This window comes from Macrotis lagotis, chromosome 5 (genome assembly GCF_037893015.1).
Source record: "Macrotis lagotis isolate mMagLag1 chromosome 5, bilby.v1.9.chrom.fasta, whole genome shotgun sequence".
Taxonomy (NCBI): Eukaryota; Metazoa; Chordata; class Mammalia; order Peramelemorphia; family Peramelidae; genus Macrotis; species Macrotis lagotis.
Window position 1 is genome coordinate 132,497,348 of NC_133662.1, and position 26,709 is coordinate 132,524,056.

The 26,709-nt window shown below is 36.7% G+C and overlaps 1 protein-coding gene, 1 long non-coding RNA gene and 1 pseudogene across 2 annotated transcripts in view; 1 reads left to right on the plus strand and 2 right to left on the minus strand.

Annotated features, from left to right (window-relative positions):
* Nucleotides 1-287: 287 nt before the first annotated feature.
* LOC141489880 (glyceraldehyde-3-phosphate dehydrogenase-like) lies at nt 288-1,469 on the minus strand. The gene has a single exon (XM_074190245.1). The coding sequence runs from the start codon at nt 1,467-1,469 to the stop codon at nt 468-470; it is 1,002 nt and encodes a 333-aa protein (XP_074046346.1). The 3' UTR covers nt 288-467.
* Nucleotides 1,470-17,190: 15,721 nt separating this feature from the next.
* Nucleotides 17,191-26,709, minus strand: part of LOC141489883 (uncharacterized) — an 87,593-nt gene continuing 78,074 nt past the window's right edge. Inside the window, exon 3 of the long non-coding RNA XR_012469018.1 lies at nt 17,191-18,612. This is a non-coding gene — a long non-coding RNA (uncharacterized LOC141489883). The remainder of the gene's footprint in view (nt 18,613-26,709) is intronic.
* LOC141489882 (large ribosomal subunit protein eL27-like) lies at nt 25,240-25,632 on the plus strand (annotated as a pseudogene).

Sequence of the window (26,709 nt, forward strand, 5' to 3'; positions counted from 1 at the left end):
CAGCAGACAATTGATGATTCCAGATTGGAGCTCAGGAGAGAGCTGAGAAAAGGAAATGGAGATTTTGGAATCATCTGAATTAAAATGATCATTGAACCAATAGGAGATGAGGAAGCTGCCAAAGTAGAGAAAAGAGAGAGAGAAGGCCTAGGACAGATCTCTAGAGTATAGTCAGTCTGACTTAGTGAGAAGAGCACGCCTCAACTGGAAGATCACTTGAACATGATGAATTCACTACTTCCCAAGGTAGTCCATGCCATTTTTTTTTCACTGAATATGGTGACTTTATTGATGGTACACAATAAAGGACTCTAGACTTCTCCCCCCACAGGGGTGCTTTGGGACAAGGATGTGAATGGGGCACAGGATCCCTGAGAGAGGAACTGATGTTAGGGATGTGGGCTCCCCAGTGATGTAACTTTTTTTTTTTTTGCCTGGGGATGAAGATTCATCCATGGCTTCCCATTTTATTCTTTGGAGGCCATGAAGACCATGAGGTTGACTATACGGTTGCTATAACCATACTTGTTGTCATACCATGAAATAAGCTTGAAAAAGTAGTCATTGAGGGCAATGCCAGTGCCTGCATCAAAGGTAGAAGAGAGGGTGTCGCTGTTAAAGTCACAGGATACAACCTGGTCCTCTGTGTAGCCCAGGATGCCCTTCAAGGGTCCCTCTGATGCTTGCTTCACCACTTTCTTGATGTCATCATATTTGGCAGGTTTCTCCAAGAGGCAGGTCAGATCCACAACAGATACATTGGGAGTGGGAACATGGAAAGCCATGCCTGTGAGCTTTCCATTCAGCTCAGGGATGACCTTGCCTACAGCCTTAGCAGCTCCAGTGGAAGCAGGGATGATGTTTTGGGCAGCACCACACCCATCACTCCACAGCTTGCCAGAGGGACCATCCACAGTCTTCTGGGTAGCAGTAATACCATGCACTGTGGTCATGAGTCCTTCTACAATGCCAAAGTTGTCATGAATGACCTTGGCCAAGGGGGCCAAGCAGTTGGTGGTGCAGGAGGCATTACTGACAATCTTAAGGGAATTATCACATTTCTCATGGTTCACTCCCATCACGAACATTGGGGCATCAGCAGAAGGGGCAGAGATAATGACCCATTTGGCTCCACCCTTCAAGTGAGTCCCAGCCTTCTCCATGGTGGTAAAGACACCAGTGGACTCTACAACATACTCAGCTCCAGCATCTCCCCATTTAATATTGGTGGGATTCCACTCCTGGAAGATGGTAATAGCTTTTCCATTGATCACCAGCTTTCCATTCTCAGCTTTGACAGTGCCCTTGAACTTGCCATGGGTGGAATCATATTGAAACATATAAACCATGTAGTTGAGGTCAATGAAGGGGTCATTGATGGCCACAACATCTACTCTGCCAGAGATGAGTGCAGCCCCGGTCACCAGACGCCCAATGCGGCCAAATCCATTGATTCCAACCTTCACCATCTTGGCTCAGGAATGCGACTGACCAGAGCAGCAGATCCTTGCAGGGAGCTTGGAGAAGAGCTGAGAGCAGTCCATGCAATTTTTATGCAATTCTAATTATTTGGTAGCTTTCTTTATTCTGAAGGAAAAATCTCCCCCTCTTCTTTTTTTTTTCCAGGCACTTCCATCTCTGTTCTCTAGGGCCAAGCAGAACAAATCTATTCCTTCTTTCAAATGACTACCTTTCAAATGCTCAAAGATCCTAAGTCTCTTCTCCATGCTAAACTTTGACTTGTAGAGAAGTGTACAACAATGTAGACTTCCTTCTCTACTCTATCCTGTATACATGCAACTTCATTTCTCTCTGTCTCTCTCTCTTCCTCTCTCCGTCTCTATCTCTCTGTCTCTGTCTCTCTCCATCTCTGTCTCTTTATCTCTGTCTGTCTGTCTGTCTGTCTGTCTGCATGTGTGTGTCTCTCACGCATTATTCTCTACCTAACATCACCATGAAATGTAAGAAGAGAGGAACCACTGTCAATTCTTTGTCATCATTGACTGAATCTATACCATGTGAAATCCAAGGAACATCTTTCAAGACATTTGATTGCATTAAAGTCATCACTCTTCTGTTTTGCTATAAATTGAATTCCCTACATAAACAGCAAGCTGTTTGCCATAAATCCTTATCCTCCATCTGGCAAACTCAGCATTGTGCAAGGATCTCTACAATATAAATTAAGGGTATTATCAGCTTTGAACCTTCCCTGGAGAAATGGGAACAGTGTGTACAATTGAAGACATAAACTGCACACGCCAAACTATAGCAACATGATTGGCATTAGTTTTAAATAGATGACACATGAACTTCAAAGAACACTTTTACAATTCACTGTGTAGCAAAGCTAAAGGCAGGGCTGACTGGAAGGGATAAGAAATGAATATTTCTATTTGTTTAATAATGTTTTTGTTGTTTTTTCTTGAAGAGGACCATGCCATCAGGGAGATGAATTGGATTTGACTGAGGAGTGCTATGCTAAGTCACCAGCCTCACTTTATCCTCCAGAATCATCTGGATCTAATGACCAGATATGAATCAGGATGACTGGAGATGACTCTGGATGTGAAGTATTAAAGATTAAGTGACTTGCCCAAGGTCACACAGCTATTAAGTGTTAAGTGTCTGAGCCCAGATTTGAACTCCAATCCTTCCAGTTCCAAGGCCAGTGCTCTATCTGCTGTCCACCTAGATACCCATTCTATTTGCCAGGTAAGGAATAATTGAATTGCCTTGGCATGCACTTGTTGAGATAATGCCCAATACGTTAAGCTTATGATTGTTTCTCTTGGTAGAATGGACCCCCAAAATGCATTTCTGAGATGATTTTGTTAACATGATATATACTCTTAGAAAGGTAAAATAACTGCTCTCTAATCAGTATTTGATTAAAAGCAAATGATGGGGGCGGCTAGGTGGCACAGTGGATAAAGCACCGGCCTTGGAGTCAGGAGTACCTGGGTTCAAATCCGGTCTCAGACACTTAATAATTACCTAGCTGTATGGCCTTGGGCAAGCCACTTAACCCCATCTGCCTTGCAAAAAAACTAAAAAAATCAAATGATGAAGGATTTGGCACAACAATTTAACAATTCAAAAGCACTTTGTATTTTTAAAAATATCTTTAAAATATTTAATCTTTTACTATTTGGAAATAGGTAGTTCTATGACTCCATGGCATCTAGATGGAGCCCTGAAGGTCAGGAAGTCTCATCTTCCTAAATTCAAATCTGGCCTCAGACATTTATTAGACCCTGGGTAAGTCACTTAACCCTATCTGTCTCATCTATAAATGAAGTGGAGAAAGAAATGGCAAACTACTCCATTATCTTTGTCAAGAAAACTCTAAATGGAATTACAAAGTTAGATATGACTGAAATGACTGAACAAAAAAATTCTATTACTAAATCTATTACTAAAAAATTCTATTAGTAAATCACTGAAATTAGTTTCCAATACTGAAAAAAATCTCAGGAATGGACTTTGAGATACCAGACTCTTCCAATTACAGCTGACTAAATGAAGCAGTTAATGCAGTGGAAATTTGGAGTCAGAGAACCTGAGTTCAAGTTCTGGGTCTGCTGCTTGCTAACTGAATGAAGTTGGGCAAATTATTTAGCCTCTGTATCCCAACAAAAAAACAACATAGAATTAATGAATAAGACAAGAAACCATCCTCAGGGATGGGAAGCCCAGCATTCAAATATTACGTCTGATACATATTGGCAACGTGAGTTGTCACTTAACCTTAGTGCTCAAGGTAACTCTCTGAGACTCTAAGTTACAGAAAAAGTGCTCACCGGCATTGGTGAGAGAGTTTCCTCAATGAATTCCCTATGCCTATGAAACTGCAAGTCCAGTAGCTGACCCTCTAGACCTGATGAAATATTGGGGGGAATATAAACAATACTAGCTTCAGGAAAAAAAATGATAAACTGTCAGAAAAGAAAATTATATAGCATCCCAAAAGGCTTAGTACAACTTTAATATTAGATCTATAACTGCACTAAGAATGTTATGATACCCTGAAATATAGTAATTTTAAAAAATCAGGTCTAGAACCAGTAGTCTAGGGTCCAACAGGTCCAAATTATGGCAAACTTATGAGAGACCATGGACAAGAACCATTCAGGTTGGGTTATAAATTACTTCATTGGAAAAAACATCCATTTTGATGAGATCATGGATCCTCAGAATTATTAAATAATTGTAAATTCAATGGCATGAACTCCCTAGAGAGTAGAAGCATACAAATAAATATATACAAAGGATAAATAGAACATATCAAACATAGGTAAGGCACTAGAATTAAGAAGCATTGGGGAAGACTTCCAGTAAAAAAGTGGGATTTTTAGTTGGAACTTAAAAGAAGCAAGGTCAGTGGATGAAAAGTATTCTCTATTTGAGAAAAAGCCAGAGAAAAATGCTTGGAGCTTAGAGATAGAGTATCTTATTCACTTGAATAAAGAGAAGAGTTAGTCTTGGTAAGGTAGAAGATAATTTCAACATGTGAAACAGGGTTGAAGGAAGAGAGATCAAGACAGAAGGCATCTGAGTGACAGGGCATAAGGAAGAGAAGGAAAGAGGGATTTTTTCTGTAAAATATGAAACAAAAAAACAGAGGGGGGTTTGAGGAAGGATAAAAAATTTGGAAGAGTCAGTGTGATGAGAAGTATAGTGAGTTCTAATACATAAGGTATAATAGGATTGCCCAGCAGCATTGAGGGTCCAACGGAGGTTATTTAACATAAATTTGTATTGGATGCATAAATATGTATACACATGTATATTCACAGTCTTAGTGTAGTTATAGCATTAGTATTATATGCTTTTTGTACATTTATATCTATATATATATATATATACATACATTTATGTGTATGTATGTAACTGAATTCAGACTGTTGGGAAAATTCATTTAACTTTCTCATATGGACCTCTTAGATACAACTCCATGCTTGTTGATCTATAGCTTGATTCATGACTAGTTTTTTAATATATTTTTGAATCATTCCATATTGATTTGGGGGTAATGTGAACAATTTAGTACAATTTTGCAAAAATGTGTGTAAGGCACTGAACTAGATTCTAGGGATGCAAGAATCAATCACTTCCCCCTGACCTTATGATTCAACAAGGAGATGTGGCACATACATAAATAAGTATGGAAGAATGTAATATGAGGTCTCAAAGGGAACAAAAAAATATCATCCAAAAAAAAAAAAAAGTTGAGTCAGAGAGCCCATGAAGGATGGAGGTGGTCAGAAAATGGTTCATGGAAGATATAGTACCTAAGCAAACATTTGAAGGAATACAAAGAAGGATTTCAGTGGACAAAGAGTATAATCCCTTACAGCATAATCCAGAAAGGTGAGATTACCTGTGGGAAATGAAGCCAGGGAAAGAGTGTGGGATAAAGTTGGAAATAGTTGATACTAGTAAAGTTTGACTGGAACAAAGAAAGAGGGATTATGAGCTGAGTAGAGTAAAGCTGAAATAGTAGGTTGAAACAAGATTACGGCAGGCCTACCATGACAGGATATGAAATACTTATTTCATCCTTGGATGTGTGGGGCAAGCAGGAGAAAGCCAAAGGGACAGAGTCAATATGGCTAAATATAGACAGCAATCCAGTGAAACTCTCCCAACATTTCCTTCCAAACAACTTTAAAATAACTCCTCAAATGAAATTTTGGAGCAGCAGAGCCAGCAAAAGGTCAAATTGAGACATTTTTCCAGCCCAAGATAACCTAGGAAGTTGGCAGTCTGTGAACTAGGGTAGAGAACAGCCTGGAGCATATGCAATGTGGCAGCACCAACAGCAACAAGTTTTGTAAGTTGCTGTGACAGTGGCAACAGAAGCAGCAAAGCCTCCAAGAAAAAATGTTAATTTGACCCAAGTTCAACAGGAATTCCTGGAATAGTTAAAAAAAAGATTAGTGGTAGAGGAAAATTGGGGAAAGAAATGAAAGTGATGAAAGAAAATTATGAGAGAATTAATAGTCTGGTAAAAGAGGCAAAAAAATTATTGAAGAAAATAACACTTTAAAAAACAAAATTGGTCTAATGACAATTCACTGAAGAAAAAAATTACTTAAAAGCAGAATAAACCAAATGGAAAAGAAGGTACAAAATTGTTCCTTAAAAATTAAAATTGAACAAGAAAAAAGCTAATGATTCCACGAAACATCAAGAAATAACAAAACAAAGTCAAAAGAATGAAAAAAATAGAAGAAAAATGAAATATCTCATATGAAAAACAATTAACCTGGAAGAAAGATACTATAAGAATTATTGGTGGGGGTAGTGGACAGAAAACTGGAATCAGAAGAATCTGAGTTCAATCCATGCTCAGGCACTTACTACCTCTGTGACCCTGCAGCAATCATGACACAGCAAAAGCAAAATATAGACCTAATTAAAGGAGGTAATTAAGGAAATTACATTTAGATAAACTTCATAGATAATGAAGTAATATCAAAATTTTTATATAAAGTTTCTCTGACAAAGGCCTCATTTCTCAAATTATTGGAAATTCAAATTTTTTAAAATGAGTCATTCCTCAATTGATCAATCGTCAAAGGATATAAACAATCAAGTCAGAAGAAATCACAGCTCTCTATACTTGTATGCAAAAATGCTCTAAATTGCTACTGAAAGGTAAAATACAAATTAAAACAACTCTGAAGTACCTCCTCATACCTATCAAAAAAAGGAAAAATACTGGAAGGATGAGGGAAAATAGGTACACTAATGAACAATTGGTGAAGTTGTGAACCAGTCCAACCATTCTGGAGAAAAATTTTTGCCCAAAGGGCTAGAAAACTGTATACCTTTGGACAGAGAAATACTTCGTCTATACCTCAAAGAGATCAAATAAAATGGGAAAAGACCCATATGTAAAAAACACAGTCATAGCAAGTCTTTGAGGTTGTAAAAAATTGGAAATTGGGAAGATGTTCACAAGGTGAGAATGTCTAAACAAGTTGTGGTATATAATTATGATGGAATACTTTTATGTCTTAAGAAATGATGAGCTGGATACTCTCAGAAAACCCTGGACTTACATGATCTGATGCAAAGTTTGGAGGAAAAAGAACACTATATACAATTACATGAATATTGTAAGGAAGATAAACTGTGAAAAATATAGCTACACTGATCAATACAAAAGGACTCATGATGAAAACTCTTATGTATTTCCAGAAAGAAAACTGATAAACTCTGAGTGCAAATTGAAGTATAATTTTCTCACTTTCCTTACTTTTCTTGTGTTTTTGCTTTCTTTGTTTTTTGGTTAATACAGACATAGGTTTTCCAAGATTTCATATGCACAAATTCTATGTTATCAGTTGTTTCAGTGGGTTGGGAGGGAGAGAATTTAGAACTCAAAATTTTAAGGAATTTAAAAAAATTTAAACACAAAAAAACAGTGATTAATTGTTTTTATATAGATACCTTCTTATTCTTCTTGTTTGTATTTCATTCCCCCTTTTATGGATTTTTTTTTGGCAAAACAATGGGGTTAAGTGACTTGCCCAAGGTTTTACAACTAGGTTATTATTAAATTTGAACTCAGTTCCTCCTGATTTCAGGGCTGGTGCTCTATTCACTGTACCACCCAGCTGCCCTTACATTCTCAAAGAGGACCATGACATCAGGGTCATAATGCCATGACATGCAAGTGAATAGGACTTAAGTGAGGAGGACTGACCAAAGTTACTTTCTCATGTACAACCCAGGGGCAAAATATAGATCAGGACAACTGGAGATTGCCCTGCATATCACTTAGATACCAAATCTTCAAAGAAAATTTATACATTTTTTTTTTAATTCAACAACTTCCCTTCTTGTACTAATTTGTCTGTACAAAACCTTTTCAGTTTCATTTAATAAAGTTACTTTTTAGTTTTTTTTGGTAAATCCCTATATCTTTTGTTTTGTTAAAAAATAAATCATATGGGGTGATAGGTGGTGCAGTGGATAGAGCACTGGCCTTGGAGGCAGGAGTACCTGAGTTCAAATCCAGCCTCAGACACTTACTAATTACCTAGCTGTGTAGTCTTGGACAAGCCACTTAACTCCATTTGCCTTGCAAAAAACCTAAATAAACAAATAAATAAATAAACAAACAAACAGATAAATAAATAAATAAATCATTATTCAGAGTCATGAAAAGTATAATCTGTGTCTCTTTTAAACTTTTATACTATGATCTTTAAGGTCATAAATCCATTTAGAAGGTATTATGAAATGTGGTGTAAGGTGTAGTCTAAGCCTAATTTCTGTGAGACCATTTTTTTTTTCAGTTTCATCAGGAATTATCAGCTAGGAAGTTTTTCACTAGACAATTTATGTTTTCCATTTTACCAAACCCTGGGTTATTGAGTTCATCTCTCTATTTTCTAATCAATATTAAATGGTTTTGATGAGTGTTGCCTTATGTATTTGATTTCTTTATCTTATTGCTGTTGGTATTTCCAAAACTATATTAAATATTAGAATGGAGAGTGGGCACCTTTGATTACTCCTATATTTATTGGAAAAGGTTCTAATCCAGGGTATTCTCATTGCATATAATATTTGCTTTGGGTTTTTGAGAGAAACCTTTTATGGATTATAATATTTCCTCTATGCCTGTACATTGCAGAGTTTGTTGTTTCTTTTTTATTAATATAGAAGTGTTGTGCTTTGTCAAGGCTTTATCTGCATCTATTGAGATGATCATGTGGTTTTGAATATTTTTATTTTTAATATAGTTGATTATATTATAATTTTCCTAATGTTGAATCATCAAATAGATTTATTGAATCTTAATGAAATATTTCTTAGAAAAATAATGGAAGTCTGATTAACAAGATTTTGTTTAAAATTTCTGAGTCAATATTCATTAATGATAGTGGTCTTTGATTTTCTTTCTATATTTTTTTCCCAGATAATAGGACTGTATTTGTTTCATAAAAGAATTCTTGAGAATATTTGAGAGTAATTTGTGGAGTATGGATACTAATAGTTCTTTAAAAGTTTGATAGAATTCTCCTATGAATTCATTAGAAGCAGAATTCCCCCCCCCCTTGTTGGTTCCTTTTTAGCTAGCTTACTTCTTATTCTGAGATTAATTTATTTGAGATCTCTATCTATTTTTCTGATCATTTCAGTAGCTTATATTTTTTGAAGTTATTTCTCTATTTCTTCTGTGCTCTCAGTGCATAATATGTTCTGATTTTTTTTTTATTTCTTCTGGAAGTTTTGTTTTGATTTCTTCTTGTTCATTTTCAATTTTATTGATTTGATCAGATTAACTTAGTTTATCAATTTTCTTAGTCTTTTCAAAGAATAAGCTTCTATTTTGTTTTAATTTATTTCCTCTAATTTTTAATAGATTTTAAAATTTAATTTATATTATATTTTATTAATTTTAGTATACTAATTATTTTATTAATAATTAATTTAATTTGAGTTGCTTATTTTGGGACTTTCTAATTTTTTTAAATGTATATTCACTAATCCTCTCTTTTTTCTATTTTCTTATTGTTTAGTTGTAGGAATGTGATTTTTTACCTGAGAATTGCATTAGCTGCCTCCCAGAACTTTGGTATACTTTTTCAGTGTTATCAGTTTCTTATATATGATAATTATTTCATGATCTGTTCTTTGATCTACTTAAGTGATTCATTGTTGCTTCTATTTGGTCCTGCAACTTTCATTTTTGGTCCCTGAACCAATCATTATTTTTGAGATATGATCTTTAAAGAATATACTGAAATATGATCTGTAAGGGATAATTATTTCTGTCTTCTTACATTTGTTTGTAATAGCTCTGTGCCTTATTATATGGTCAATTTTTTAAAAGGTCCATATGGTGCTGAGAAATATATATATTCTTTTGCATTCTCCTTCAGGCTCTCCTTTTACTGAAATCAAAAATGTCATTTTTTTCCCCCTCATTGTTAGGCCTTGATTTGTCCAAAGTATTCTGTTCTCTATTCCTCTCTTCCTTTTAGGTACACTTCCTCAAAAAAGGCTAGCCCCCCTCCCCCCCAAAAAAAAGATTGATTTGTCTGTGTGCAAAATGTCTATAATGTCAAAGACCCCCCCCCTCTTTGTTGTTACTGCCCCTGGATATCCACCATCATCTCTGTCTCCTGTACCTTTAGAAAAAAAAAAATCTCTTACTGGTCTCTCTGCTATCATTTTGCTGCTATTGATGTCCTTGGCAACTGCTTTTATTCACTCCTCCTGTGTTTCTGTTTTCTGAGGTATACTAAAGTAAATAATCTCTTCAGATCTGGTTTCCTTTCTTAAAACATTTCAAATATCTCTTTATTATGAAATGTTCATCTTCATTCGTTTTTGTTAAACTCATATTTTCTGCATCCTGTGCTCCATTGCTCTTGTGAACACATATTCCATTCCCACCTATTATAGAATAATCTTAAATCATTTGAATTTCCTTTCTTTGTACATGGAGGTCTTTCTCCTGATTATTTGCAGAATTTTTTTCTCTGAATTGAATTGTTAAATTTAGCCATTACTTGTCTTGGAGTTGTTTTGTTTTGTTTTTCAAAAATGATTTATAAATTCTTTCAATTGATATTTCATGTTATGTTCAGAAGTCCAGGGAAGTTCTCTTCTATTATTTTCAGCTTGATACAGTTAAAGGGGTTTTTTTTGATCCTGTAATATTCTTCTTGAACCGCTATAATTCTTAGATTGTTTTTAGGCATCCTTTCTTTAGGATCAGTATGTTTTGATGACATAGTGACATTTTCTTGTAATGTTATTTTTTTGCTTTTCTTCTTCTAAATCATCATTTGTATATCTTCATTCACAATCTATAGTTCTCTCTTTTGCTTCTTTGATGAAGCCTGCTATTGTAGATTCTAGTTTTTCTACTCTACCCATTATTTTTGCTGGGAAGGTCATAAATTCTGCTCTTATAATTCTCATTTCTCTTTTGAATCACTCAGTAACAGCATAGCGTGGTTCCATGTTCTCCTCAAATCCCAGGGCTTTCTTTGTCATCAAGTGTTTGAGCATTTCTCTTAGTTTCGCTACATTTATTTGCAGATATCTGAACCTATTTACTTGATATGGAGGTCATATTTCTCTCCTGATAATGATTTCCTAATGGTTTATTTTGAAATTATTATTTATCTTATTATTATCTTATATTCAAGGTCTTTGAATTTCCTCCTTCCTGAGATCTTTGGTAATGTCAGTCCTCCACCTTTATTTTCTCCTATGACTTGCCCCCTGAGGCTCTGTTTCACTTCCTTGTCTTGGTGGTTTCCTTAAGGACTAAATCTCAGATTGATTTGACTTTATATTGCCTTTTACAAAATCAAACTATTTCTTTCCTAACTTCTTCAAAATGTATAGATTATATATAGTTGCTGATATGAACAAGAATGGAAATGTAGGTGCTGAAAAAAAAATTAAAGATTTTTATCTTTCTGCATTTAATTAGGCATCTATATGATGCCTATCTACATATATTTTTTAATTAAATTAAAATCTTCCCATCTTTGGCAATTCATACTATGTCTCTGCCTCAAGTGACTTTTGGGTGGATAGAACTGGTCCTAGCTGGGTACTAAGTACTTTCCCTCAGGTTTGGTGGAATGCTCCTACCCACACATACTGCGTCCTGTCCTGTTCCCTCTGAAGGTCCATTTTAAGCCCAGACTCATGTCCATCCCATTTCCCTCAGTTCCTGCCACTCTAACTATATCTTGTAGTAGAAAATACTGTCAGCCCCTGCCCTGGCTATGAGAGCCCAGTGAACTTCTATAGTCTGAAGTGTTGCAAGAATACATTGGCTATCTGGCCTGGTTGGACAGAGTTTCACATCCTGAAGCCAGGATCTATCTACCCAGCAGTGGAAGAAAGGAGGGGAGAAAAAGGTTGGGGTTGAGTTTTGTGTGAGTCCATGAGGATCTGCTAGAATGTAACCTTAATGTGCTTAGCATGGAGAGGATGGGGAGAAGTGCTCATTACCCTGAACTCAGTGTAGAAGTTAGTTTCATGGAGTTGTCTTGAGGGGTTCTGAGTCTCTTAAATCATGGAGACAACTTTGGCATATCATTTCTACTTTGGAGAGGTTTCAGAGGTCAAAGGGATCAGAGAAAATTTCTTGTCTTCCATTTTGTTTATCATGGCAGCTAGATGGTGCAGTGGATAGAGCATCACACCTGGAGTCAAGAGGACCTAAGTTCAAATTCCTCCTCAGACATATAATACTTACTAGCTGTGTGACATTGGGTGAATCACTTAACCCTGATTGCCTCTCATCCAGGGCCAAATCCAAGTTGACTTGATTCATATCTGGCCACTGGATCCAGATGACTCTAGAGGAGAAAGTGAGACTGGTGATTTAACACAATAACCCCTCACTCAAATCATGTCATCCCCTCCCTAATGTCATGATCATCTTCCAGAATAAAAGGCAGTATCATCATCATCATCATGTGATCACCAGTATCCTTTTAAAATCTGGTGATCCATACTGAGCACACTACAGATGTTACTAACCAGAACAGAGTAAAGGGAGGGGAGGGAAGAGAGTTATCATCATCTTATGACTGGAAATCATTTTTTTAACTTGCACATCACATTGCCAACTCATTGAAGGTACATAAGTCAATAAAAACCCCAGATTCTTTTTCAAACAAACTTCTACCTAACCATGCTTTACTCATGAAGTCTATTTTTTGAAGTCAACCTTAAGACAACTTTTATTACTATTGAATTCATTCTTATTATATTTAATCATGTATATACATATACATATGAGTTTGTGTTATTAAAGTACTCCCCCTTCCCCTAAGCAAGGGTTCTGAACTTGGGGTCAATTTAAAAAACATATTTTGATATCTTTATTTCAACATAATTGAATAAGACTATGTATATATTTTATACATTTAAAAACATTATTTGGGAAAGGGTTCCAAAGACTTTTCCAAACATCTACAAGAGTCTATAAAGCATAAAAAGTTTACAACTCTTGCCCTAGAGGAAGGTGGTTCATAAGATAGCCACCATTTTCTTTGGGGAGAAAAATAACTGCAAATGACTATAAAGAAATGTATGAATTGATGCAAAGTAAACAAAGTAGAACCAAGAGAACAACAGACAATATAATTCAATAATGTAAATAATAACAACATTCAAAGCAATCAAATTGTGATTTGTAGCAAACAATATCAGTCTCAGAAAAATTATAAGTAACCCTATGTTCTCTTTTCTCTGCTGAAATGTTAAGTATGAATATAGAATGCAATATACATTTTCAGATATGATTCTATGTTGTTAGGCTTGCTCATGTTCATTATTTGTTGGGGAGTGCTTTAAAGGAAAATGACTATAGTAAAAAAAGATAAAAGCTATTTTTAATTTTAAAAAGAAATAATTTTTCAAAACCTTTTATTTCTTTCTTAAATGCTCATCAAGATAATAGCTGCAGATTTGAAATGGGAATGGAAATGTAGGTGTTGATAGAAAATTATAGACTTTATCTTTTTACATTTTTAATTTGGCATCTCCTGGCATAACCCATCCACTGGCATAACCCATCCATATTTTAATTGAATTAAATTAATTCAAATTTTGAAAACTTTTCACTTTCAGTTCCAAATTTTCTCCCTCTTCCACACTTCTCCCCACTCGCTAAAAAGGCAAGTAGGATGGCCATTATAAATATGAAATTATGTAAAACATATCTCTATATCACATGATATTTTTTATCAAGAAAGGAAAACCTTATTCATACTAAATCTAGAACAAGTTTCTTCCACCCTAAAGTTCAACATAATTCTATGATTCAAGTCTAGTCAACAAGTATATAGAAAAGAATAAGGTGCAGGAACAGTTTTCAAAATATATATCAATTCCTTTCATATTTTTAAATGGCAAGGAAATACAATTCTCTACTTTTTTATAAATACAGACGTTGGGTACCAGAGAAAGGTAATTATCAATCATTCATTAAGTGGTAATTAATTTTGAATTTGAAGAACTGTTAGTGAAGTACATTGTTGGCAGAGAGGTAGAATATTACAAATATTCTCATGGTCTCAAATATTTTCAAAGCATTGTCTTATTTTGCTTAATTCTATTTCTTTTTTGTCTTTATTTTTTATTTATTTACACATTACTAAAATATTCTTCTTGTAAGAGTAAACATAATCCCCTCCCCCAAAAAATATAAAACCTCATAAGAAATAAAGTGAAAGAAAGAAAAAAAAATGTGCTTCAGTCTATGTTCTGATATCATTAGCTCTGTCTCTGGGGTGGACTGCATTATCATAAGTCTATCAGAGAAGTTACTACCATATTTTTCCACAGCTGCTGTTGCTGATTGTAATTCCCTCCATCCATTTCTCCCCAATACCATTTATTATATTTTCTCTGTCCTTTCAATCTGTCCCTCTTCAAAAAATGTGCTGTAGGGCAACTGACTGGTGCAGTGGACAGACTACTGGCCCTGGGGCCAGGAGGCCCCAAGCCTATATCCCACCCTCCAGCAACCACCCAACCCCTTGGTCCCAGACAGTTCACCCATTCCCACCATCCTACAAAAATTAAAAATTAAAATGTGTTATATCTGACTATCCTCTCTCATGATCCACCATCTCCTCTATCACCTACATCCCCCCTCCCCCATCCCCTTTCTCTCCTTTTCTTCTAGATTTCTATACCTTATTGAGTATGTATGTTGTTTCCTCTCTTGAGCCATTTACAATGAGAATGAGGGCTCCTTCATTCCCCCTCACCTTCTCCCCTTTGATACCATTGCAAAAACTTTTTCTTGACTCTTTTACATGAACTATCTTAGCCTATTCTACCTTTCTTTTCTCTTTCTACCAGTACATTTCCCTTTCACGCATTGACTCCATTTTTACAATATATTATACCTTCAAATTCATCTCTCTCCTAACTGCTCCAATAAATGAGAAGATTCTTATGATTATTATCTGTATCATCGACCCATACAGGAATAAATGTAGTTCATCATTGTTAAATCCCTCATAATTTACAATTCTCATCCACCCCTTCACCTGAAGTCTGTATTTGAAAATCAAACTTTCTGTTCAGCTCTGGTCATTTCAAAAGGAGCATTTGAAATTCTCCTATTTCACTGAAAGTCCGTCTTTTCCCCTGGAAGAAGATGTCCAGTTTTGCTGGGTAATTGATTCTCAGTTGTATTCCAAACTCTTTTGCCTTCCAGAATATTATATTCTAAGATCTATGAGCCCTTAATGTGGATGCTGCTAAGTACTGTGTGATATTGACTGTAGCTTCATGATATTTGAATTGTTTTGTTCTGACTACTTGTAATATTCTCTCTTTGAACTGGAAGTTCTGGAACTTAGCTATAATATTTCTGGGGGTTATTTTTTTGGAATCTCTTTCAGGAGGAGATAGGTGGATTCTCTGTTATATTTTACCCTCTGCTTCTAGGATATCAGGGCAATTTTTCTTTAAAAAATTCTTTAAAAATGAAGTCAAGCTTCTTTTTTTTTGACCATGACTTTCAGGTAGTCCAATCATTTTTAAAATTGTCTCTCCTGCATTTGTTTTCCAGATCATTTTTCCAATTAGATATTTCACATTTTGTTCTAGTTTTTCATTCTTTTGGTCTTGTTTTATTGTGTCTTGATTCCTCACAAAGTCATCAGCTTCCTTTAGCTCCATTCTACATTTGAAGGATTTGTTTTCCTCAGAGAGCTTTCTTATCTTCTTTTCTATCTGGCCAATTCTGCTTTTTTTAAAAACATTCTTCTCCTCATTAACTTTTTCACCTGTTTTATCCATTTGACCTAAACTAGTTTTCAGTATGGTATTTTCTTCAGAATTTTTTTGGATCTCCTTCACTAAGCTGCTGACTTGGTTTTCATGTTTTCCTGCATCTCTCTCATTTCTCTTCCCAATTTTTCCTCTACCTCCCTTACTTGATTTTCAAAATCTTTTTGAGCTCTGTCATAACCTGAGCCCAACTTCTATATTTCTTGGAGTCTTTAGATGCAGAAGCTTGGACTTTTTTCATCTTCTGGGTGTATATTTTGATCCTCCATGGGACCAAATAATTGTCTATGGTCAGGTTCTTTTTTTTCTGTTTACTTATTTCCCCAGCCTGTGTCCTGATTTTTGGTTGTTCCCTGAGTTTTTGAGTATTATTGGGATACCCCTGCAAGGACCTCAATTCCTTCAAGATCTTATGGGAGGCTCTGACTGCTCTCCTGACCTGTGCTCTAGTCTGTGGATGACCACCAGCACACACCTCTGACCTGGGGCTGTGAGGAGAGTTCTTGTTCTACGGCAATGGGGGGCCTAGATTGTGACCAGGGTCTGAATATGGACAAAGCCCCAGAGTCCTGTCCCAGAGACAGAGGAGAGATCTCAACAGTCTCCCCCATTCCCTCACCTTTTACAGGCTAAGCACTCTGGAAGCAGCTGCTGGGCAGCTTTGTGGGCCTGCTCCCATTTCCTGGGATCTGGGCTGCACCAAGGGCTGCATTCACACTGAGGAGGGTCAGGCTGGCCTGGGCTTTGCTGTCCTTGCTGTGCTTGCTCTGGCAGAAGGTTTCCCCACTGATCTTCCAAGTTGTGCTTAGTGCTCCCTGGGTTGGCAGGTCAGGGAACTGCTTCTGCTGCCAGGATCCAGTATTCCCAGGGACCCAGGTACCCTGCGGGCTATTCCCAGAAGGCTGGAACTCCTTTGCTCCAGCATTGCTGCCCCCTCAAACCATGTAGAACAGAGCCTTCCCATGATTTTCCAGGTTACCTTGGGCTGGAGAATTGCCTCACTGGATCTTTCTGTGGGTTCTGTCTCTTGAAAATTTAGTTAGTCATAATTTTATGGTTTTTGAAATATTTTGGAGAGGGCTCCTAGGAAAGGTTGCTCTCCTGCTGCCATCTTGGCTCTCCCCACCCCTCCTCACTTAATTCTATTTCTTTGGCACATTAGGAGGGTTCTATTGTTAAGAATTATCATTTGGAACTGATAATACAAAGCAAAAAATAGATGTTTAAACACACACATACACACATATGTGTATATACATATATAAATATATGCATATATACATGCATGTACATATGTATTATTTATATAATTATACTTATTGTTATCTCTCTATTGACTCTCAAGTGACCAAGCCCCCCCCTTCAAAAAAATCAGATGTTACTATCAGTTCCTTAAGAATACAGACTATATTGATTTCTATTTGTATACATAGAGTTTATCACAGTGCTTGGCACATTTTATCTATGAAATCCTTTTTTAATCATTCATTCATTTATTCATCATTCAAAGAAGTGCCTATCTAGGCACAGGAATTGAATTACACCAATTGCAAACACAATCACTTCAAATCAAGTATCTCAGGTGTGTTACTAGGTGAAGAATTTCATGAATTAAAAATAGAATCCAAAGGAAAGGGAATATGAAATTATGGCTATTTTGACTGGAGAAAAGAAAACTGAGTGGTGATTAAATAACCCACTCCTACTACATAATATATATGACAGATTGTTCTAAATCAGAGGCTGTTGCTCTAAATTCCCTGATTATAGAACAAGAAAAAGTTTTAAAAGTTAGACAAAAGAAAAGGTTTTTCTAACAGTGGACATGGTTATGAAGAAGAGTAGCAGAGTCCCAAAATTGTTACCAGAATTTCAAAGCTGAAAAGGATTCCAGAGTCATTTCCCACCTAGACAAAGAAGTTCTCAACTAGTTGTGATCAGATTGTTCTTAAAGCTCTCCAGTGGAGGGAAACCACTATACTCCCAGGGAGCTCATTCTACTTTTAGAGTATTAGCATTGCTAGGGAATTTTTTCTTCTATATAGAACTGAACTTTGCTTCTCTGCTACTTCTACCCACTGTTCCATATTTTACCACCAGAATCAAAGAGTTGAATCTCTCCTCTAGAGAACCACTTTTTAAATATTTAAAAATTATTATATTCCTTCATCACCCCCTTCTCTTTTCAAGGTTAAATGTCACCAACTCTTTCAGCTGACATTCATATGACATACTCAGTCCTCTAAACCTCCAGCATGCACTCCATTTTACCCATATACTTCTCAAAATTAGGTAACTATATCTAAAAATAATAATCAAGTCTTTTATTTCTACCTTCTGAGTATGTGGATGGTATAGGGTATAAGGATATGAAAAAGGTGTTCATGGAAAACTAGCATCCCTCATGTGATAGCTTGAAGAGTTCTTATCAGGACTGATGATCCACCTTTGGTGTCCATCTGATTCACCTAACTCTAACCTGTGACTCCAAAAAATATAGCATACTCAGCAGCCACATACCAGTAAACTTTCTCAGCAGATGGTTAAACCAGGCTGAGGATACCCAACAGACCTCAAGTCTGTCAGTGAGTTAGGGGAATATCAGTCCTAAGCATATGAAGACTTCCCTGAGCAGACTGGGTAGATGAGAACAATTTACACTAGGGCCATGAAAGTGACTAAAGCAGGTTCTGTGAAGTACTTAGAGTGTGGTCATATATCAAAGATGCCAAGGTCATCAACTACATCCCAGGTAATCACTGGTTGTCTTGATTTTTGTCTTGCCAGTGGACTTCAGTGATTCTGGAAGAGAGAATAATATTGACAACTTTGTGAAACTTTACCTCATTTAAATCCAGTTCACATGCATATCAAGACATCAACACATATTGGTCCTGGTCCCCTTTGAAAATGAGGAACAAGCAACACTAGGAAAAGTGTTAGCCATAAGGCAAAGGTGAGAAATGGCAAATGAACAAACAGAGTGCTCTGTTGGTACCCTCCTAATACCAGCAGAAGGCAAAAAAGGCCTCTAGTAAGCTGTTTGGATCCCTTGTATCCTCTGTGGTAAACCTATAGGAAGACATGGACAGGGTTGGATGACTTATGATCTCCATCACAGGAGAAAATATTCAAAAGAAGGAGGCCATAGATTTGGGGTTTCTGAGTTAAGATTTCTACTTCTACTTGTGCTTATATTACAAATACTCATCTTTAATAATGTGAGGCCATAAGTTTTATAATTTAATACTTTTCTTGAATATAATCTCCAGTTTATTTTGTCTCTTCACCATACGTATTTTTCTCCCTGTGGTCTATCTGTTTCTCTCTGTGGCAGATGTATATGGACGACTGACTTTTTTTCTTCCATTATCAAATTAAAATTTTCTCAGATTCTCAAATTTCCAGGCAATTATATTTTACCGACTCTCCTCGTACTTCATTCATATAAGGGGTCCCTCATTCTTATATTTCAAATAATGCTCCAGAAATGCAAATTCCATTCCTATTTGTTATCTTCTTACCCAGATTTCCATTTACCAATTCCTGCTGCTACTGCTGCTGCTCCTACCTTCTATCAGTAGCAGTGATTTATGAAATAAATATTCACTACCTATGCTACCATCAGCTTTATTTGTTTGCTCAAGATTTCATCTCTAGGAATGATTTCTAGGATCATTTTGTGGGAATTATTTGTCCTTGCATTAATTGCCTGTAACACAAAATAGTCCTCAAGTTAGACAAAGCACATGAAACCTGTTTTAGCTCCTATGTACACTCCAGGAGGATAATAGAGCTTGCTATAGTCATTGTCAAATAATAAGTTGGCAATAATGGTACTAATAAGCAGGAAGTGAACTACTTCACAATTTATTTCTTCTTTCTCTATCAGTACTAGATAACCTCTCTCCTGGTAACATTTATGGCTCCTTCTTATTATTCCTTTGATAATGGAATCAGTACAAGGATGACTCTTCAGAGGGTCTAGCTCTTCCTTCCATATCTATTTTAAAGCTTCCAAAAGTCAGTGAATTCTTCCTGCTTTCCTTCTTTGAATGATACTCTTTCCTTTTGTAGTTTCCTGACAATGATTTGGATTCCCTATTTACCATTTCAGTCTCCTTCCCCATTCTACATTCCCTTTGGGATATTTAATTCATTCATGGAATACTTCATTTTCCACAATAACATTAGGAAGGCAGAGAAATACCTCACTACTCAGTCCTTTTTATCTTCTTCTCTCATAGAGAGATCAACCTTGCATTTCAAGCATTGAAGCTGTGTCTTGGTATCAATAGAAAAGTAAAAGCAATAATGGTGCTTTTACAAATCCATTTTGTCCTCCACGCAGACTGGAAAGGAGTTCCTTAGCTCTTTATCACTCCAAGCTGAGACAATCTATACCAAACTTCCCCGTCTCTTTTCATGATGTATTTGACCCACAAACAGTGTTATTTGGCAAAACCTAATGCAAAACAAAATTGTCCCCAAGGACCCACAAGAAACTCTTACATAGAACTCTAGCTTGGAGTCATTTCTCACTTCTTCCTTTCTCCTATCTCCTTTCTTCTCACCAGTGATAAAATTACAAATATCTACCCAGTTTACCTTAAATCAGTGAAGATATAAAATACCTACCTCCTCTATGATTTAGAGCTATGGATTTAGATAAGGACTTCAGAAATCAGTTCAATACCTTCATATTACAGATAAGAAAATAAAAGGCCACAGGGATGAAGTAACTTATCCAGGGATAAGCAGAATTGAAACTCTAATCTAGGTTCTTTAACTGCAAACCTTGTATTCTTTTCACTCTCCTACACTTCCTCTCCAAGTGATAAACAGTCACCTCTTTCTAGTAATATCCTACTTGGAAACAGGGAAACAGGAAGGAACACAGGACTTGTTTATGGCCCTTGTAATTGCCTTGCATTAGAATTCACTGGGAAACTTTGAAACCCCATAGAAATGTAAGTTATCACACTGCCACTGCAAATAAAGACTTCAAGCTAAGTCTCAGTAGAGTGGCAGCTAGGTGGAGCAGTGGATAGAATGCCAAGCCTAGAATCAGGAAGATAACATCTTCCTGCATTCAAATCTGATCTCACACCTTTACTAGCTGGGCAAGTCAGTTAACTCTATTTGCCTCAGCTTTCTCCATCTGTAAAATGAGTTAGAGAAGGAAATGACTCCAGTATCTCTGTAAAAAAACAACCCCAAATGGGCTCTCAGAGTTGGACATAATTGCACAACAACAAGACTTAGAAGCAAGAAATTCTACCATTATTACATATGTTTTGACAGGTTGGTAGCAAACATGGAATCTGGACAATCATCTTTGCCTGTCATTCTCCTTTAATATTTGGGGAGGCTGTGTGGTCCAGGAGAATCTGAGGACTTGTGTTCAGATCCCTAGATCTACCACTAAACTGCCAATGTGGCATTGGGTCAGGCAGCTAAACACTCTGAGCTTCTGTTTTATCATATATAAAATGAGGTTGGACTAGATGACCATATAAAGTCCCTTCTAACTCTAAATCTATGATCTCGTGACCCCTAAGTATGATGACTACTTCATCTTATGTTTACCTAGTACTGCAAGATCCCAGAACCTTGTGATCCATCAAAAGCCCTCCAGATGAACTTGTGCTTCTCCACTGATAAGAAGGTAGCCTTGATTGCTTCTGTCCCACAAAATTCAAATCTGGGTCTTATAATCCTAGGCAAGTCACCCCTTCATCCTAATCATCAACAGATGACTAAAGAAATTAACATTTTTTGAGGAAGTCGTTGAAAAATAGTTATAAAAACATGCAAAATGTGGTCAACAGCAGGGACACAGCATGAGGCTTGAGCTAAACAGAGAAGCTTTTAGAAGAGTATTTAAACTCTTAAGATCAGGCTAGTGGACCCAAGGCATATTGGAGCACTTAGTCTCAGTGGGAATTTGAAATATTCATCCAGCTACCTTGGCATTGGCAAGGGAGTATAATGTTGTTAATAATAATAATAATAATAAAATTTTTAAGGGAAAAGAAATTATTTATATTAAGACATCCCAGTTGTTCATAGGGGCATATCAGTTTAGGCAGTCCAGGTATTAGAAAGTAACCCTTTGGCAAAATGAAGATGACTATTATGTCTCATCTGCAGATAAGGAGAAAAAAAGCCATCAGTACTAGTCAATACATTAAAAACTTACTATACTTGCCCCATGAAGGGCACCATGTTCCATTCTGAGAGACACAGATACGTGTCAAAGAGCTTATATGTGAAAGGCATGTGTGTGTGTGTGTGTGTGTGTGTGTGTGTGTGTAGTGGGGGGGAATATGTCACATACATAGCTATTATATCAAATAGACTTTGCTAAGTATTAGAAGTATACAAAAATTACTGTGCAAAGTTTAAGGAAGGGGAAAAATTCCAACCAAGGAAATAAGGGAAGGTCTCATGGAGAAAGAGATGGTTTCAGCAAGCAAAGATAGAGGGAGAGTGTAATTTAGGCATAAGAATCAGGGTGAACAAAATTACAGAGTTGGAAAAGTACAGTATGAAGAATAGTAAGAAATACAAGTGATTAATACAATTTGGTTGTAAAGAAGAGTACATAGCTGAACAAATAGAGAATTTGAACAAGACACAATATAGCTCTGGAAGGGTCTACCTATCATCTACCTGGAAGTTGTTATGAGTTGCCTTATCATTATTTTAAATTGTTTGGACACCCAGGTGTTGTTGGTTTGGGTCTTTTTTCCTGTCTTCTTTCTATTTGGCAGAATGCAAAGCCAAACAAGACAAAGCCTGAAAAAACACAAGAAGCAGCTTGACAACTTTTACTCATGAGAGGTAATTTGGCATCTGGTTTCACTTATAAAACCATCAGTACCTGTCAATTCTTTCACTTAAAAAGCATCTTTCATGATATGACACTGAACACAAAGCAGGAGAGTTGGATGAGGGGGCAGGGAGGGAATCCCTTTATTAAGGGCAGAAATTCCTTCTTCCTGAACTACAGATATCTTTCAATACAATCAGAAAGCACAGATCTAGAGCAGGAAGGTATCTTATGGATGATCTAATTCAAACTCCTCATTTTTTTTCATATAGAGAAATTAAGCCCCAAGAAAGTTAAATAACTTGCCTGAAGTCACACACTGACAAAAGTAGATTTGAACCCAAGTCCTCTGATTTCAAAACCAAAAGTGTTTCCTATTTGCCACACAGTAGTCTTCTTTTTTTTAATCAAACAGTAGTGATGAATTTGCTTCTCAATCTCTGCTTTCAGGTAAAAATTACAGTGACTATCTAAGTAAAGAGTAAGGCAGTATGCCATAATTTGATAGTGGGCCAGTCTTGAAATCAGGAAGACTTGGGTTCAAGTTTTGCTTTTGCCAGATGCCAACTGTGTGACTCTCACAATTTAACCTCTCTTAATTCCAGGTTAAGAAAGTTAAGTCAAAAAGATTGTAAGTCATAGATTTGTATTGGTAGGAGTTTCAACACCAGAACTTCCCTCTACACTGATAAAATCACAAATCTAAAGGGAAAAAAAAAGTATCACAACAGAGCTAGTAGACTAAAGGTAGAAAGGTAGGGAAGCATCTAATGTGTAACTTGCAGGACTGGGGTGAGATGGGGCAACAAAACTGCTAATAATATTTTTAATGACCAAAAATTCCATTTCCCAAGACACAAAGGACTGATCTTATGAGTAAATTAAGTCTCATATGCTGCAGTAATGTCACAAAGCTGCTAGAAAACACTGATACTTGGTGTGGGTTTTGTCAGCCTGGTTTTGTCAGAAAGAGAGAAGGGTGGAGGGAGGGAGATTTTATTTAAAGATAACTTCTTTAAAGAATTGTATATTCTGGAAAATACTCTAGGAAAACAAGGCTGATGATGTTACCTACTTAATTTAATTTGTGGTAGTATATTATAGCAAAACCAGGACTTTATTCCCTATTCATTAGTTTCCTAGTCCTTAGGATTCCATTCCCCCACCTCCATAAGAGGGAGGGAGAGAGAGGAAGGAAGAAGGAAGAAAGGAGGAAGGAAGAAAAAGGGAAAGAAGGAAGAAGGATGGATGGAAGGAAGGAAGGAAGGAAGGAAGGAAGGAAGGAAGGAAGGAAGGAAGGAAGGAAGGAGAAAAAGAAAGTAACAAATGAGTCATGCACTTACAATCCAGGTCACTCCTAATTATGGTCTTGTCTTGGACCTACCCTCCTACTCAGTTTCTCCATTGCAAATGAAATTTATAATTCTTCCTCCTAGCAACTTGCTATTAGTGAGATTTTATTTAAAGATAATCTCTTTAAAATATTGAATATTCTGGAAAATGTTCCAGGAAAACAAGACTGATGATGTTTCTTATTTAATTGTATTTGTGGTAGTATATTATAGCAAAGCCAGGACTTTATTCCCTATCCATTAGTTCCCTCATCCTTAAGATTCCATTCCCCACCTCCATAGTACAAAAGGGACTGAGTTTTTCTAGTACTTTCCACATCAGTTCTCTTGGGATGATTTTGTACCAAACAGACATGTCTGGAGCAACCCAAACAGGTCATGAGCCTAGAACCTGAAACTGTATGTGTGGAGCACTTCCCACAGACAAGTCACTAACCACTTAATATCCCAAGCAAATTGCTAAGGCTCTTGGGTACAGAAGGTTCCCCATCTATATTAGAAGAGGGAGTTTATAAAATTATAAGTCAAACCAAATGGTCCAGAAAGTTTCATTCTGTCATTGGATTAGAATGAAAAATATTGATGCATTTATTAAAAGGTCCCTGAACCCATTAAAAGGATTCAGTTATAGAAATCTACTCTGAGGGCATCATTTCACAATATTATTTTTCATAAAGACTTTTAGCAGTCCAATTTTGTGACAGCAGGAATTTCAGAGGGCCCTTCACTCCAGGTCTTCTAATCATTTAGTTCATTATCATCAGGTTTCTCACTAAGTCATCCTAATAGTCTTGTTACTAAGCTCACTAGGGAGTCTTAATAAGCCTTAATATTAATTTTTAAAAGATCATAAGAGTTCTGCAAATTGAGCAATAATAACATTATAAAACTGTCTGAAATATCATTAAAATCCATTCAGCATAGCAAACATTTATCAGGCACCTCCTTAGTTCAAGAACTATGTATTAGGTGTCAGATATACAATCAAAAGACAAAATGTTCTCTACCTTCAAGGAACTTCTAGTCTATTGAGGGAATTCAGCATGCATACAAGGAGTATCTTTTTGACCTTGGGCAAACCACCACTTCTCTGGACCTTGATTACCTTGTCTGTTGAATAAGGGGTTGGATTAGGTGGTCTCTTAATATTCCTCCTTGCTCTAAATCTATGGTCCTAAGTAAATACAAAGAAATTTCAAAAAAGAAGGGGATGACTCAAGGAGCGTCCCGATTTGTGTAGAAATGGGCAAGTTCATGAAAGCCAGGAAGGTGGTACTGGTCCTGGCCAGGTGGTACTCTGGGCACAAAGCTATCGAAGTGAAGAACATTGATGATGGGCCCTCGGACAGGCCCTACAGCCATGCCTTTATGGCAGGTATTGACCACTACCCGCACAAAGTGACTGCAGCAATGGGCAAAAAGAGATAAAAAATCAAGTCCTTTGTGAAGGTTTATAACTACAACTACCTCATGCCCACCAGATACTCTGTGGATATCCCATTGGACAAAACAGTTGTCAACAAAGATGTGTTCTGTGACCCTGCACTGAAATGTAAGGCCAGGAGGGAGGCCAAGATCAAGTTTGAGGAAAGATACAAGATGGGCAAAAACAAGTGGTTCTTCCAGAAGCTATAGTTTTAGAACTACTCTGTTGGTCAGTAACTAAAATGTTTATCAAAAATGAAAAAAAAGGGGGGCGGCTAGGTGGCACAATGGATAGAGCACCAGCCCTGGAGTCAGGAGTAACTGAGTTCAAATGCAGCCTCAAACACTTAATAATTACCTAGCTGTGTGGCCTTGGGCAAGCCACTTAACCCCATTACCTTGCAAAAACCTTGAAAAAATGAAAAAAAAAAAGAAAAGGAGTGGGCAGAGTAGGAAAAGGTCATAAGTAGAAGGGGGTATTAAGTTGTGCTTTGTAGGAAACTAGGAATGCTAAGCAAAGATGAGAAGGGAGTAGACTCCAGACAGGTAAGAGATCCTTTATGCAAAATAGATCATAAACTGCAAAGCATTATAAAATATTTAAGATCTTCTACATATGCAGAGTAATTAGTCCAAATGTATTTAGTACTTTTTCCTAAGACTATTGCCAGATAAGTTGCTGGCATTCTTCCAATTTACTTGAAGGCTATACAAACTGCTTTCTTGAGGTTCCTGGTTTTGATCATCATTTCTGGGGTATCCATTAAAAGCCCAAGTGATTTGGGGGTTCATGGAAGCAGACAGATGCAAACTATATACCAAACCCAAAGGGAAACTAAAGTAAAAGTTCAGAATCCAAGAACAGAGTGGATATAGGAGGAAGGTAAGGGGGTTGGGGATAGGAGAGGCTGTGAAGAGTTAAAAATGTGTAAAGAAGGATGGAATAAAAAAGCCTCCAAGTATCAAAGGGGAGAAGAACCTTGCAACTCAGGACAAAAGCTCTAACTAGAAGTAATGGGATACAATTGAAGGAGGGAAAACTCAAGATGACTATCAGGGAAGACTTCCTGATGATGAGAACTACTGAATTAGAGGATAACCTCCCATGGGATATGGTGGAAGCTTCCCTCACTCAAGTCACCAAAAAAAACGAGACAGAGGGAAATACTAGAGGATCCATTGAAAGGAGAAATCCTGCACTAACAAGGGTTGAACCGGATAACCTGTAAGGTCTTTACTATCTAGACTTGCTTTCATTACAGTAATGTAATCCTTTTGGGGGCTTAG